Here is a 12,829-nt window from a genome sequence, read left to right as displayed (position 1 = left end):
AATTCAGCAAATTTAATAAATAGCGAAGTTACAGATCACTGGATCTGACACTGAAAAATGCACCTTTTAAAGACTCTTCCTATCTGGGAATTCCTATCCCAACGAATTATTCATGATCACATTATTTCCAATATTTTAAAAATTCCACTCAAGTAGTTCACATTGTTTTTAACAGAATTAACATGTTGACATAATTTTTAAAAAGATGGCAAGTAATTAAAAAAAACCCCAAAACAGTACCTTTTCCAATTCTCTTGGTATTCGCATACAAGTGTACACTCTTTCTCTTCTTTCTGTATACTTGGCCTCATTATGTTCAAGGAAGTACCCTCTGGTTAGTTCAGCGCTGAGGAACCTCAACAGTGAAAGCTCTACAAGAAAAAAAATGACAAAACAAAAAGAACAGCATTTATCAAGCAACTTCCATGGTTAGCTGGGGCCCCAGGTAATACATACGTAAAACAAGATAATAAAGTAATCTACATTTCCATGCCCAACTGAACTGCACATAAGCCATCAGCAGAGAGTGAGAAAACTACCGTTTTTGTGTGATATTAACTGAAAATGTCATGGGAATACACCAGGGGCCACTGCTATAAGCCAGAATATAAGTCAGAAGTTCTCTGTGAGAGTCTCGTGAGGGGTCTTAGGTATCAGAGGGCCTGGGCTGATGCAGAGTAGAAGGCAGGGAAAAAGATACTAATGGAAACACACACACAGAGTGGGTACCGAGTACACAGAAAACGGAGACACACACACACACACACACACACACAGAGTGGGTACCGAGTACACAGAAAACGGAGACACACACACACACACACACACACAGAGTGGGTACCGAGTACACAGAAAACGGGGAGACACACACACACACACAGAGTGGGTACCGAGTACACAGAAAACGGAGACACACACACACACACACACACACACAGAGTGGGTACCGAGTACACAGAAAACGGGGAGACACACACACACACACACACACACAGAGTGGGTACCGAGTACACAGAAAACGGAGACACACACACACACACACACACACACAGAGTGGGTACCGAGTACACAGAAAACGGGGAGACACACACACACACACAGAGTGGGTACCGAGTACACAGAAAACGGAGACACACACACACACACACACACACAGAGTGGGTACCGAGTACACAGAAAACGGAGACACACACACACACACACAGAGTGGGTACCGAGTACACAGAAAACGGAGACACACACACACACACACACACACAGAGTGGGTACCGAGTACACAGAAAACGGAGACACACACACACACACACACACACAGAGTGGGTACCGAGTACACAGAAAACGGAGACACACACACACACACACAGAGTGGGTACCGAGTACACAGAAAACGGAGACACACACACACACACACACACACAGAGTGGGTACCGAGTACACAGAAAACGGAGACACACACACACACACACAGAGTGGGTACCGAGTACACAGAAAACGGAGACACACACACACACACACAGAGTGGGTACCGAGTACACAGAAAACGGAGACACACACACACACACACACACACAGAGTGGGTACCGAGTACACAGAAAACGGAGACACACACACACACACACACAGAGTGGGTACCGAGTACACAGAAAACGGAGACACACACACACACACACAGAGTGGGTACCGAGTACACAGAAAACGGAGACACACACACACACACACACACACAGAGTGGGTACCGAGTACACAGAAAACGGAGACACACACACACACACACAGAGTGGGTACCGAGTACACAGAAAACGGAGACACACACACACACACACAGAGTGGGTACCGAGTACACAGAAAACGGAGACACACACACACACACACACAGAGTGGGTACCGAGTACACAGAAAACGGAGACACACACACACACACACAAGCTGAGTCACCCGAGAGGCGCGCCTCCAGCCCAGGAGTGAGCTGGGGTGAAGTACACACCCTACACTGGTGCAAATTCTTCCTTCTTCTTCAGCCTCAGAGATGCTGCCAGTGTCTAAATAACGCCATTTCCCCAGGTGAAGGTTTCCCAACACAATGGTAATTGTGAGTCATACAAGACAGAACCTCAACCCCATCTGAAGACCGCACTCCCCGTGGACCTGTCCACCTGTTTTCCATTCCTTTGATGCAAATTCACCCTCCGTAGTCTCATCTCAGTTGAGGAAAGAAAGACCAGAGGAGGCTGAACGCTTTCCACTGGGCTGTATCTGGCAGACCTGGGATGCCAAATAAGGCTGTTATCCGATCCCAATGTTTCCACCATGCGAGAACACTTCCTGGAAGCCCACCGCCTGTGTGACCGCTCAGCCCCCGACCTCAGACCCCTTCCTCCCTCCTTTCACTCTCTGGGAGGCCGTCCTCTCTTCCCGGACTCAGGACACCAAGGGCTGCAAACCAGCCTCTCTGCTCCGAGCTGGCCTCATGGTCCTTTCCCAAATCCCATGCTGGTGTTCTCACACAGATGACAAAGCAGGGAGGTCAATTTCACTTACGAGCGTCCACCTGTGGAGTTATGTCTTATGTGATGCTAGGATTTAAAGGCTGCAGGGGTGGGGACGACTGCACAGTCCTAAACACTCTGGAAGAACCTTCAGGAAGACTCAGAAGTGGACTTACTACCTCTTAGTGGGCCTAAACCAGCTGACTTCTTCCAGCACTGGGACAGACAGTAGTTCTTTGAACATCAGGTGAAGTGGCTTGCTTATATGCAGAAGTGAGAGTCCCACCCACCTCCAAATTACAGATTTCTTTAAATACAAGATTCATAATCGACTTGGAGAGTCAGTGGTACCATGAAAGCCACCTGGAGACTCAAAGAGGTGGAGAGAGAACCCGACCTGTGCCTACTGCAGCCGGGCAGAGAGGCAGGTCAGATCACACAGAGACCACGAGCGTGGCGCTCTCAGGACACTACGGCTGAAACCACGGAGACAAGGTGTGAACTCCACCGTATGTGCCTCAAGGCAACCATATCTGTGCGGAGCGAAACTTCTGGCTTGGAACTTTCTAACATGTTGATGGTGGGCTAGATCCAGCACAAGATTTACTGCATGAAGGAGAGAAAAAAAAAAGAGTGTTTTGTGCTGTAAACAAGGACAGCTAAAGTGCAAGAGATAGATAAAACAGTTAAGACTTGAATGCAGTTCGATTTTCCAATTGGACAGAGGAGAGATGCTCTCATTAGCAAATATCTATAAATATCAGTTCTTTCATGTGAATGAATGCTGGGAAGCCACAGGACATTCAGGAAGCAGAAGGAACTGCACTGGCACAAACTGGCACTGAGGCCAGAAAGCGGGATCACAAGCTCCGAGGGTCGAGTCACGAGACTCCCTGGTCTTTCTGCACCTGATCCTGACGGTCTTGCGGGTCTGGTTGGGGGCTCTGGTTCCCTACGGGCTTCCCAGGAACCTACCTGCTAGTGCAGGTAGATGCCAGAGATGAAGGTTCCATCCCTGGATCAGGAAGATCCCCGGAGGAGGGCATGGCAACCACTCCAGTCTTCTTGCCTGGAGAATACCATGGACAGAGGTGCCTGGCGGGCCACAGCCCAGGGGCTGCACAGAACCGGACATGACTGAGCGACTTCGCACACACACGCATGCAACAGAGCAAGGCCACAGTAAAATTCTGGCCGCCCTTTAAGGCCGTACTGTTTCACGTGTCACCAGGTACCTTTCCTTTTCTCATCTTTCTTTCCTACACATACTCTCCTGGGGTGGTCGAAAGTCAAAACCATCACCTCAATCCTGATGTTGCCATAGCTTCTGTTTTTGACTCCTGAGCCTGGACTCCTATTTCCCACTGCCTTATGGGCAACTCCACCTAGAAATTCCAAAGGCACCTTTAGCCAGCAAACTGCACCCCACCCTTTCCCCATTGAGCCCACTATCGAAGCCCCATGGTTAGTTCCGGGCTCACCAGTGCCCCGGCTCCAGGAAGACTCCCCGGGTTTCCCCCTGGAGCCTGGGTACACACACGCTCTCATTCGGGGTTCTCCTTTCCCTCTGCACCCTCAGGGCGCAGTGCTGAAGAGCAGCTCAGCCCGTGCTCCCTGAACGAACGTGTGGCTCAGAGGAGAGGAAGGCAGTCACAGAGGAGGCTGTAGCGGAGAGCAAAATTTGGAATGAGAGGCGGCGGCAGCAGAGTGCGGCAGCTTCTCGGGCACAGTGCCCGGGACTGGGGCAGGTGTGCTGTGAGACGCAGGCGCGCTCAGCAGGGGAGAGCTCTGGAGCATCCGGTCAGTGAGCATCCCAAGGACGGTTCCCGAGAGGCACCTGCCCTCCGCCCCGGGGGCGCAGCCAGTAAGGGCAGGGAGTGGAGCTGGGGGCGCGCGCTAGTACCTCGGCATGTGAAGGAGTGGATAAATAGGCTGTCACACGAGTTTACATTTTGAAAAGCAAATTAAACCGAAAGGCTGGGAAGACCTGTCCGTGTGGTCAGGCCACTCAAGATGGCTGTCCTCTTGCTCTCTGTCCACGCCCTGACCAACCAGGGCCTGCTTCACCTGTGTCCCAGGCGCAGGGCTGACCTTCCCGCAGAGCCGCCCCCGGCCTGGCCGGCCCCAGACTGTGCTGGTCAAAGGGCGGGGAGGGGCCTGGCCCTCGGCTAGCTTCCCTGGTAACCAAAGAGCCCCCTTCTCCCTGGGAGCCGAGCCCGCCACCGTGTGACTGTGTGTGCTGGACTTCACTTCACACATGGAAGCGCCCCCTCCCCTCAACCATTTTAAACCACTGAGGTCCCTGTTGCCGAGTCCCAGCTCTTCCTTGGGTCCTGAACCTGGGCAAGCTCAGGGTGGGTGGGCCCGCGGGCTGCAGCCCGACCCTGTACCCTTGTTTATTTAGGAAGTTATCCTCTGGGCTGGTGTCCTCCCCGGGCTCGCAGATGATGGAGCTTCCTCCAGAGAGAGGGTTTTGTCCTGGTCCAGCGGAGGACACAGGAAGAGCAGTCAGATGAGGGCGGATCCGCACCGGTTCTGTCCCCACTGGTCCTGGGACCCCGCTCCACCCACAGATCTCAACATCACAGAAAAGCGAAACGAGGCTCTGAGCGGTTTTATAACACCTGTTATCTGCTTGTCACTCACAAAGGATGTTCGAGGGACTGGGTATGAAAGGGTGTGAAGACCGCAGAGCATGACACGCTCTCTGGAATCACTTACTAGTAACTTCACATGGTCTACAGCACTAGCCAATCCGAGTTTGGTGGTCACCTAATGCTTACAGCTGTGTCTGCAATCCTGTTTCCAAGGGTAAAAGGGAACACATCTAACAAGCATATTTAACAAACTATATAACCTAAGGTATTTTCCTTAAACAAGTCTTAAAAAATTATAAAATATAAACCTATAAGGGTGTTTTAACTCTATTATAAATGTGAAGAAGTACTGTATCAGGATTCTACCTCTAGAAACGCAAGAATTTCAGTTGTAAACACCAATTTTGATTCTCCAATGGAAAACTTAACAGTAAACCCAAGCATTAAAGGACAAAACATGTTTTGAGTACACAGTTCTAACCATGAGACAGGCTTTATCATCACGCCCATTTTATAGATGAAGAAACTGAGGCACAGAGAAGTGAAGGAGGCCCCCAATGTCACAGAAGAAGCAAACAGTATAGTCAGCATTCAAATCAAGCAGTCCATCCCTAAAGCCTGTGCTTTCTGGCACTAGATTATTCTATCATTGTCTTAAGTGCTTTTGTAAATAGGCCACTGTGTTCCGGAAAACTGGGAACTGTCCCCCCACCCCCATCTCTGTGCTCCCAGCACCCTGGGTTTACCTCCGTGATGTTACACTGTTTACTAAGCAGCTCCCCCACCAGCCCTCAAGCTTTCTGAAACCAAGCGCCGTGTATCCGGATCTTCCCGAAGTCCAGCCCCCAGTGAGTTGAGTGTAAGGGTAGGGTTTACCTATCATTAACACCATACTAGTGGGTTGGAGAACGGTTTTAAAAGAAACATTAAAGCAATGCTAACAAAAGCACCAAGTTTCATGGTGCTGGAGTTTCATGAGACACCTGGAAAGCTTTCTTGCCTCCTCCTCCCCACACTCCTCCCTGTCCACACCGCACCCCCCCCCCCCCCCACTCCTGAAGGACTGGCGCTGCGTAAGGAATTAGGGTCCTCTGCTTCTCCGGTGGCTCAGACTGTAAAGAATCCGCCTGCAGTGCAGGAGACTGGGGTTCGATCCCTGGAGTGGGAAGATCTCCTGGAGAAAGGAATGGCCATGCACTCCAGTACACTTGCCTGGAGAATTCCACGTACAGGCGAGCCTGGCAAAGAGTCAAGACATGACTGAGGGACTAACACAAATGAAACGCCTGACTGAGGTGGCTTACAAAGGTTCGGCACACATTACTTCAGAAAATCCTCACCACAGCTCTGAGAGCTACAGGTGCAGCTAACAGTGTTCACGTTTTGCAAATCAAGAATCTCAGAGCTTAAGAGACTTGTCCAAAGTCACTGAAAAGCTAAGAGGCAAGTTGGGAATAGAACCCAGCACCGAAGAATTGATGCTTGCAAACTCCGGTGCTGGAGAAGACTCTAGAGAGTTCCTTGGACTGCAAGGAGACCAAACTAGTCAATCCTAAAGGAAATCCACCCTGAATATTCATTGGAAGGACTGATGCTGAAGCTCCAATACCTTGGCCATCTGATTCGACAAGCTGACTCACTGGCAAAGACCCTGATGCTGGAAACACTGAAGGCAAAAGGAGAAGCAGACAGCAGAGGATGAGACAGTTAGATAGTATCACTGACTTGATGGACATGAATTTGAGCAAACCCCAGGAGATGGTGAAAGACAGGGAAGCACGGCGTGCTGCAGTCCTTGGAGCTGCAAACAGCTGGATACGGCTGAGCGACTGAACACACACTCGCCCCAGACCGTCCTTATCATCCATCTATCTGACAATCACACTACAGAAGATGACTGAGCCCTGACCTGGCTTCCAACTCTAAGAAGGAGCCTCTGATTCACGCCGCAGAAGGGGATTCTGTTGCCCTGTGGCCTGAGCTCCTAAGGGATGACAAGGTAGTCCTGCTGCTGTGTGGGTGCCCCCCACCCCCCACTAACCTCTTCCTGGTCATGGAAATATTCTGCAGGATGCTACTTCTGTTCTGGAACCTTCCATTCTGGAGCATAGCTGTGTTTCAGTGTTTTTGTTTGTCGTTGCTGTTGTTTTAAACACTGTTTTCTCCATTCTACGGACATACCTGAACTCACTTGTCCTGTGATACTGGCAGACTGCCTGGCTAATTATTCAGGAAGATGACTACTGCTCTTTGACCTGTGGCTGCCATTCTTCAAGAACTCGGCTGGCTCAACGGACCAGAGCTCCCACGGACAGAGGGGCTGGCCGGTGACAGTCCACAGGGTCGCAAAGAGCTGGACATGACTCAGGAACTGAGCTTTCTCCACGCTGTGCTGGTGCTTCATCCCTTCTTAGCAAGACTGACTTTCATTTGTTATGTCAAACATCTGTCTTTATAGTGTAAGTGCAAATTATTTTCCAAAATAAAACAACCCAATTATTTGTTTTCTCAGTACTGTTTGAGCTTTACAGATGTCAACCAATTTTAGTTCATTTATCCAGTTCTCACCAAGAAGAAATATTATTCAGTAAAAGTCTTTTAAAAATAGAAGTATTTCACTATTTACTAGAAATAAGAGCTTCTACATTTGAATAAGTAAACCTTGCCAGTTATGAACATTTAACACTAGGAAAATAATATCATAAATCCGAATCAATTCCTCCAGATTATTTTTAATTAGTATACATCTATCACAGAATTGCTTGGTGATCCACTATCCTAAATTGAGAAAAAGTACAGTATAAAAGGCTTCCTCCTCATCCCTGAACAAAGAAATATTATGATTATCTTCTGAGAGAGCTTGTTTTAGAAATAAGAACTCAGGATAAAAAAGTATTAATTTGAAGTAATGAGTAATCATAAATATATTTACATGTTCAGTAATATGTCTAAATATAGATTTCTTAAAATAGCATTGACCATCAGAAAAATTGGAAAGTAATATTGGCTAACTGCTAGGACAATACTTCGAAACTTGCAAATCTCCATGATCTTAAATAATGTGAGCCTTAATAGGCTTTACTAAAGTTACACTAAAATATTAGTTACAAGTTTATTACACAAATACAAAGGCACACCCTTGTACAAGGCCAATCAGGAGTCAAAAATGACAGCAATCTTGCTCTCCTAAGTCAAATATAGTAAAGGTACCTCTTAAACTGTTAAAGCTCTCAAACTGCTTATAAATAACCTCATTTAGGGAAGTAAACAACAGAAAAGATACTCATAAATTTAGAGGTGGAAAAACAGATACAAAAAGAGTAGTGACTTTTCCCAAGTAGTGACTTTTCGCAAGGTTACAAAGGACTAAAAATGGGAACAGAGTATCAATAACTTGTCAGTCAATTATATACAGTCTTTTCAAAGACCTCTTTCATGCTAGGGTTCCCCAAAGTGGGCTGCAAATGAGCTTCTAGGACTGAATTTTGGAGGGCAAACTAGATGAAAGCTTAACATCTTAAAAAAGGTCAAGATATTGACCTGGTCAAAGATCACAGCATTGCTTTTCAGTTTGCAGGTACTAGTGAAATAAAACAAGTGAGAATTTTAAAGAAAAGCAATCATCTGTCAGAAGAAAAGAAGCTAATTTTACATTATCTGTATTAGGGTTGTGTCACTCCAGGTAATTTCTTAGGCAGTTTTACAACTATTCTTAATTCCCTTTGAAGATGAGAAATTGATTTACTCTAGGGCATACTTTTCCAAATCACAGCCTTTAATCGTCCATCAGGATAAGTCTCAGGCCACAAGGATAACTATGTAACATATTTTATAGAGGATTAGGACTGGTTATATGAAAATGTATTTTAACATATTAAACTTTCAATTACACAACAGGACATGGTGGATCTGAACCTTAGCCCCAGACAAAATCTTTTGTGGGAGCTGCTAAAAAGGCGTCAGTTGGTTTTTCTGGGCTTTAGTTTTCCTTCCTCTATTCACTCGCTCATGGAGGTAAGCAAGAGGTCTAAAATGCAAAGAAAGTGAAGAGAAGCAAAAGGGGTGGCAACAAGTTTAAGCTCCAGAAGTGAAGAGTCACCACTGAGAAACGAACGAAACGGGCCCCACAGCACTGGGGCCATTTAGAGTCAGAAACCCCACGTTCACCCATGCCCTACTCCACGCTCGTTCTATAAGCAAGGCCTGCTCTGGTTACATACTCCAATACCTGCATCACATAGTCACTGCTCCATCGGCACCAGTAGACGCTGTGTTCACTCTACACCAGGTCTTCTATTGTTAGGTCTCCAGTCATTAGAGCCAACTGAGATACTTTGGACACTACCCCACTGAGTGGTGGAGTTAAGAAACAGAGCCAAGTAGATTAGGCAAGCACAGCGTCGACAAAGCAGTTCAACAACCGAAATCAGCCAAGAACGCATTGCCCAACGCTTAGTCCAAAGTTGACTTGTTGGACCTAGATTCCCAAGTGGGAACAGGGTTATGCAGAAACCCTACCACTGAGAACTTCTGCAGAGCGGTGAGGTGGGGAACGAGCAGGGAAACAGCAGCATGGACTCTTTTTTGGCGGGGTGGGGGAGAGGCGGGTGGGAACCTCCTGGCTGGCAGGATCTTAGTTCCCTGTTCTGGGACCAAACCCACGCCTTTGGCAGTGTAGGCGTGGAGTCCTGAGACCACTGGATCACTAGGGCAGTCCCAGTAACATGTACTTATTATCTGGTCTTATAGCAAAAAGGACAACAGAAGTTGGTCATAGTTTGTTTTAATTTTTACATTTATTTTTTTTTTTTTTTTTTTTAGTTTTTACATTTATTTTTATTGCAGTAAAATAAAAATATAAATGCTACCAGTTTATTCTTAAGTGTACAACTCACTCAGTGACATTAATACATATTTTTTAAGAAGAAGAAAAAAAGGAGATGAATCTGCAGTTTGTGATGACTAATATATCCAGAGTTCAAGACAGGGGACCACATGAAGCAATGGTGGAAGAGCGTTCAACACAGTGACCATCATGAGAGAGAGAACGAAACTGGGAGTGAGGAGTGGACTAGCCATTTCTAACCAGGGTTTAAGTACCAGCACCTGAGAAAAGTCTCAGCCCACTGCCAGGCTACACACGACTCAGAGCGAGTTCAGTGAACAAAGTGGTTACAAGAGTTTACAAGAGAAAAACTAAGCTTACCCTTGATGTAGCTGTATAGATACCAACCAACGTACATATACATTCTACAAACATATACATGAACAGACAGGTACAAAACAAAACTAGGGACCTCAAACACTATGTTCTGAATTATTTTACTTGGACTGAGAGGGTCTGGCTAATCACCTAATCTGCATATTCATTTACAGGATCTTGAATGGTTCGGACAGGCCAACAAACGCCTAACCTATAAAAGTCCTACATTCCCTGGGAGAAATGGTAAAGGGGACTTTGGAACTAACTGGTGGTTTAGGCCACCAAAACACTAAAATTATGACTTTCAAAAGGCAAGACAAAGTTTGCCCTGAATTGGCAGGAAAGGAGGGAAGACCAGCCTATCAGAGGCAGCGCCAGAATGTAAAAAACGGACAAAGTAACACCTTTAGCGCAAGCATCCCATCTCGGAAGACATCTGACTCAGGAAGAAATGCTTCTCACAGGACAGTAGGTGGTGCCACTCCAAGGCCCTCTGGCCCAGGGCAGCCCCTAGGGAAGAATTTTCTAAATTCTGTTCGGGAGAGGAAGGAAAGGATGCTGAGCCGTGGAAAGGAGCAATGCTGGAGGGTCAGGGTGAATGCACGAGGCACTTAAGCAGCCCAGGGCCTTTCAGAATGACTGCAAGAATCCTGATCTCCAGGGAGGAGAGTTGGCCCCGGGCAGCATCAGAGTTAGGGAGTGGGTTCCGGCAGTGGGGGGAGCTGTGTGCCTAGCAGAGAGGGGCAGACACCTGGGAGAAAGGACACGGGGCCTACGTGGAGGCCAAGACAGAACAACGCTGGCTGGTGACTCCAGCTGAGACCCTCCTGGGACCCTCACCTAAGTCCTGATCCTCAAGAGCTGCCACACGCATCTCACCTCCACTGAACGGATGCAACTGGAGAAACACTTAACTACGCCAACAACCAGAGCCGGAAGTGTGTCCCTGATAATGACTTTCCGCAACTCTGGGTTGAAAGTCCAGCTTCAAACATGTTAAGTAAACCACCCTCAGTAACCAGTGATGAGGAAGAAGGCACGGGCGGCATGAAGTCTGTGGAAGTCCAGGGTCACGGATGTCGGGCAGGGCCACGGAAGCAGTGTTAAGGGTCCCAACATCTGTGCTCATCAAAAGGCTCCTGACAACTTCAGTTTTTGTGCATGCAAGCCACATTTATAACGGTGGATTTCCTGAAACTCAAAAAATTACAGTGAAACCTGGCCACACTGCTCTCTATTTGCACCAGAGTGTGCTTTTAATTTTCAAGTCCAAAAAGTAAACAGACAGCTGAGAGATTTAATCCTTTGTCTTACTCAGATCTGACCAATTCAGAAAGTAAACACTCTCCCAAGCAAAAGTTTAAATTGACAACTTAACCAGAGTTGAGAATTTTTAAGTGGTCCCACAGAGAAAGACAAAACAAGGCACAGTCTGTACTTAATTTTTCAAAGATAAAGATCTCTACAAAAGCTAACCTATGTCTAGTTCTTATAATTAGCAAATCAATCACGATCTCACTTGATCAGACCAAGTTAGCACTAAAGGACTTCCAAGTCTTCCATACACAAGTACAGTCAATGATGCAGTAAGCCTTAGGACTTAAACATTTATTAGCACGAACTGCAGGAAATAACGACTAATGCAGCTCCTACTGTGTACCAGAAACAATTTGTAGTTGGAAGAAATTCGAAGGGAATTACGGCTCCACTGATCTTCAAAACTCAGAATTACGCAAAATTAAAACGCTATGATCACTCTACATTCAATGAAACATACACCTCAATGTCTTCCCTTCTTTCGAGCCTCACACACAACTGCAGTATGAATACAAAGGCAACTTTTAAAAAAACTTTCTGAACACAAGAATAAAATCCTACAGCTGAAAGAAACAATATGAAAACAACAGGCTTAAAAACCGGTCATTGAAAGAAGGGTTCGTAAGTGCTGCCTTTTCTTTTCTTTAAAGTGGCTTAAGTTTCGGTTTAGGAAAAGTTCACAGGTACCATGTGCAGGAGTGCTAAATATTTATCCCCTGGGCAGAAGGGCTGAAACTTCACTGTCATTACTACCACCGCGTTATCTGCGGCAGAACACATTATTTAGAGAGCAAGTTAACAGGTTCGGGTGACTCAAGTTCGCTGGAAACATAAGTCACCTTGGCACACAGATAATGAAATCCAGCCTCGCGCTGCTCAGTTTTGGGCTCCCCGAGCCGGGGATGGGGGGTGAGATGCTCGCCAACGTTATCGAGGCGGGAGGAGACCCCAGACGCTCTGTTTCGTTTTTTTTGTTTGTTTTTTGTTTTGTTTTAAATAAAGACCTTTCAGAAGCAGCAGGAAAAGGCAGTGGGGACGAACGCCCCCGGCCGCTGCCCCCCTCTCTGTCTGTCTCTCGGACGCACCTGGCCGGGCGGCCGTTTTATCGCCCGGGGGCCTCGGCGCTGCCGGCGGCCCCGCCCGAGGAGCCTGTCAGCGGCCGCGGCGCCTCGGGACCCGCGCCGGCTCCGCGCGCGCCCAACCAAGCCCCGGCCGTCCCCGGGGCT

At 47.3% G+C, this 12,829-nt stretch overlaps 1 protein-coding gene across 1 annotated transcript in view; it reads right to left on the bottom strand.

Annotated features, from left to right (window-relative positions):
• Positions 1-12,829, bottom strand: part of TAPT1 (transmembrane anterior posterior transformation 1) — a 61,245-nt gene that overhangs the window by 48,016 nt on the left and 400 nt on the right. The window contains exon 2 of the mRNA XM_065913945.1: positions 241-371. Within this exon, the coding sequence (XP_065770017.1) occupies positions 241-371 (131 nt within the window). The remainder of the gene's footprint in view (positions 1-240; positions 372-12,829) is intronic.

This window comes from Muntiacus reevesi, chromosome 22, assembly GCF_963930625.1.
Source record: "Muntiacus reevesi chromosome 22, mMunRee1.1, whole genome shotgun sequence".
Classification (NCBI taxonomy): Eukaryota; Metazoa; Chordata; class Mammalia; order Artiodactyla; family Cervidae; genus Muntiacus; species Muntiacus reevesi.
This window is presented reverse-complemented; position numbering and strand designations above follow the sequence as displayed.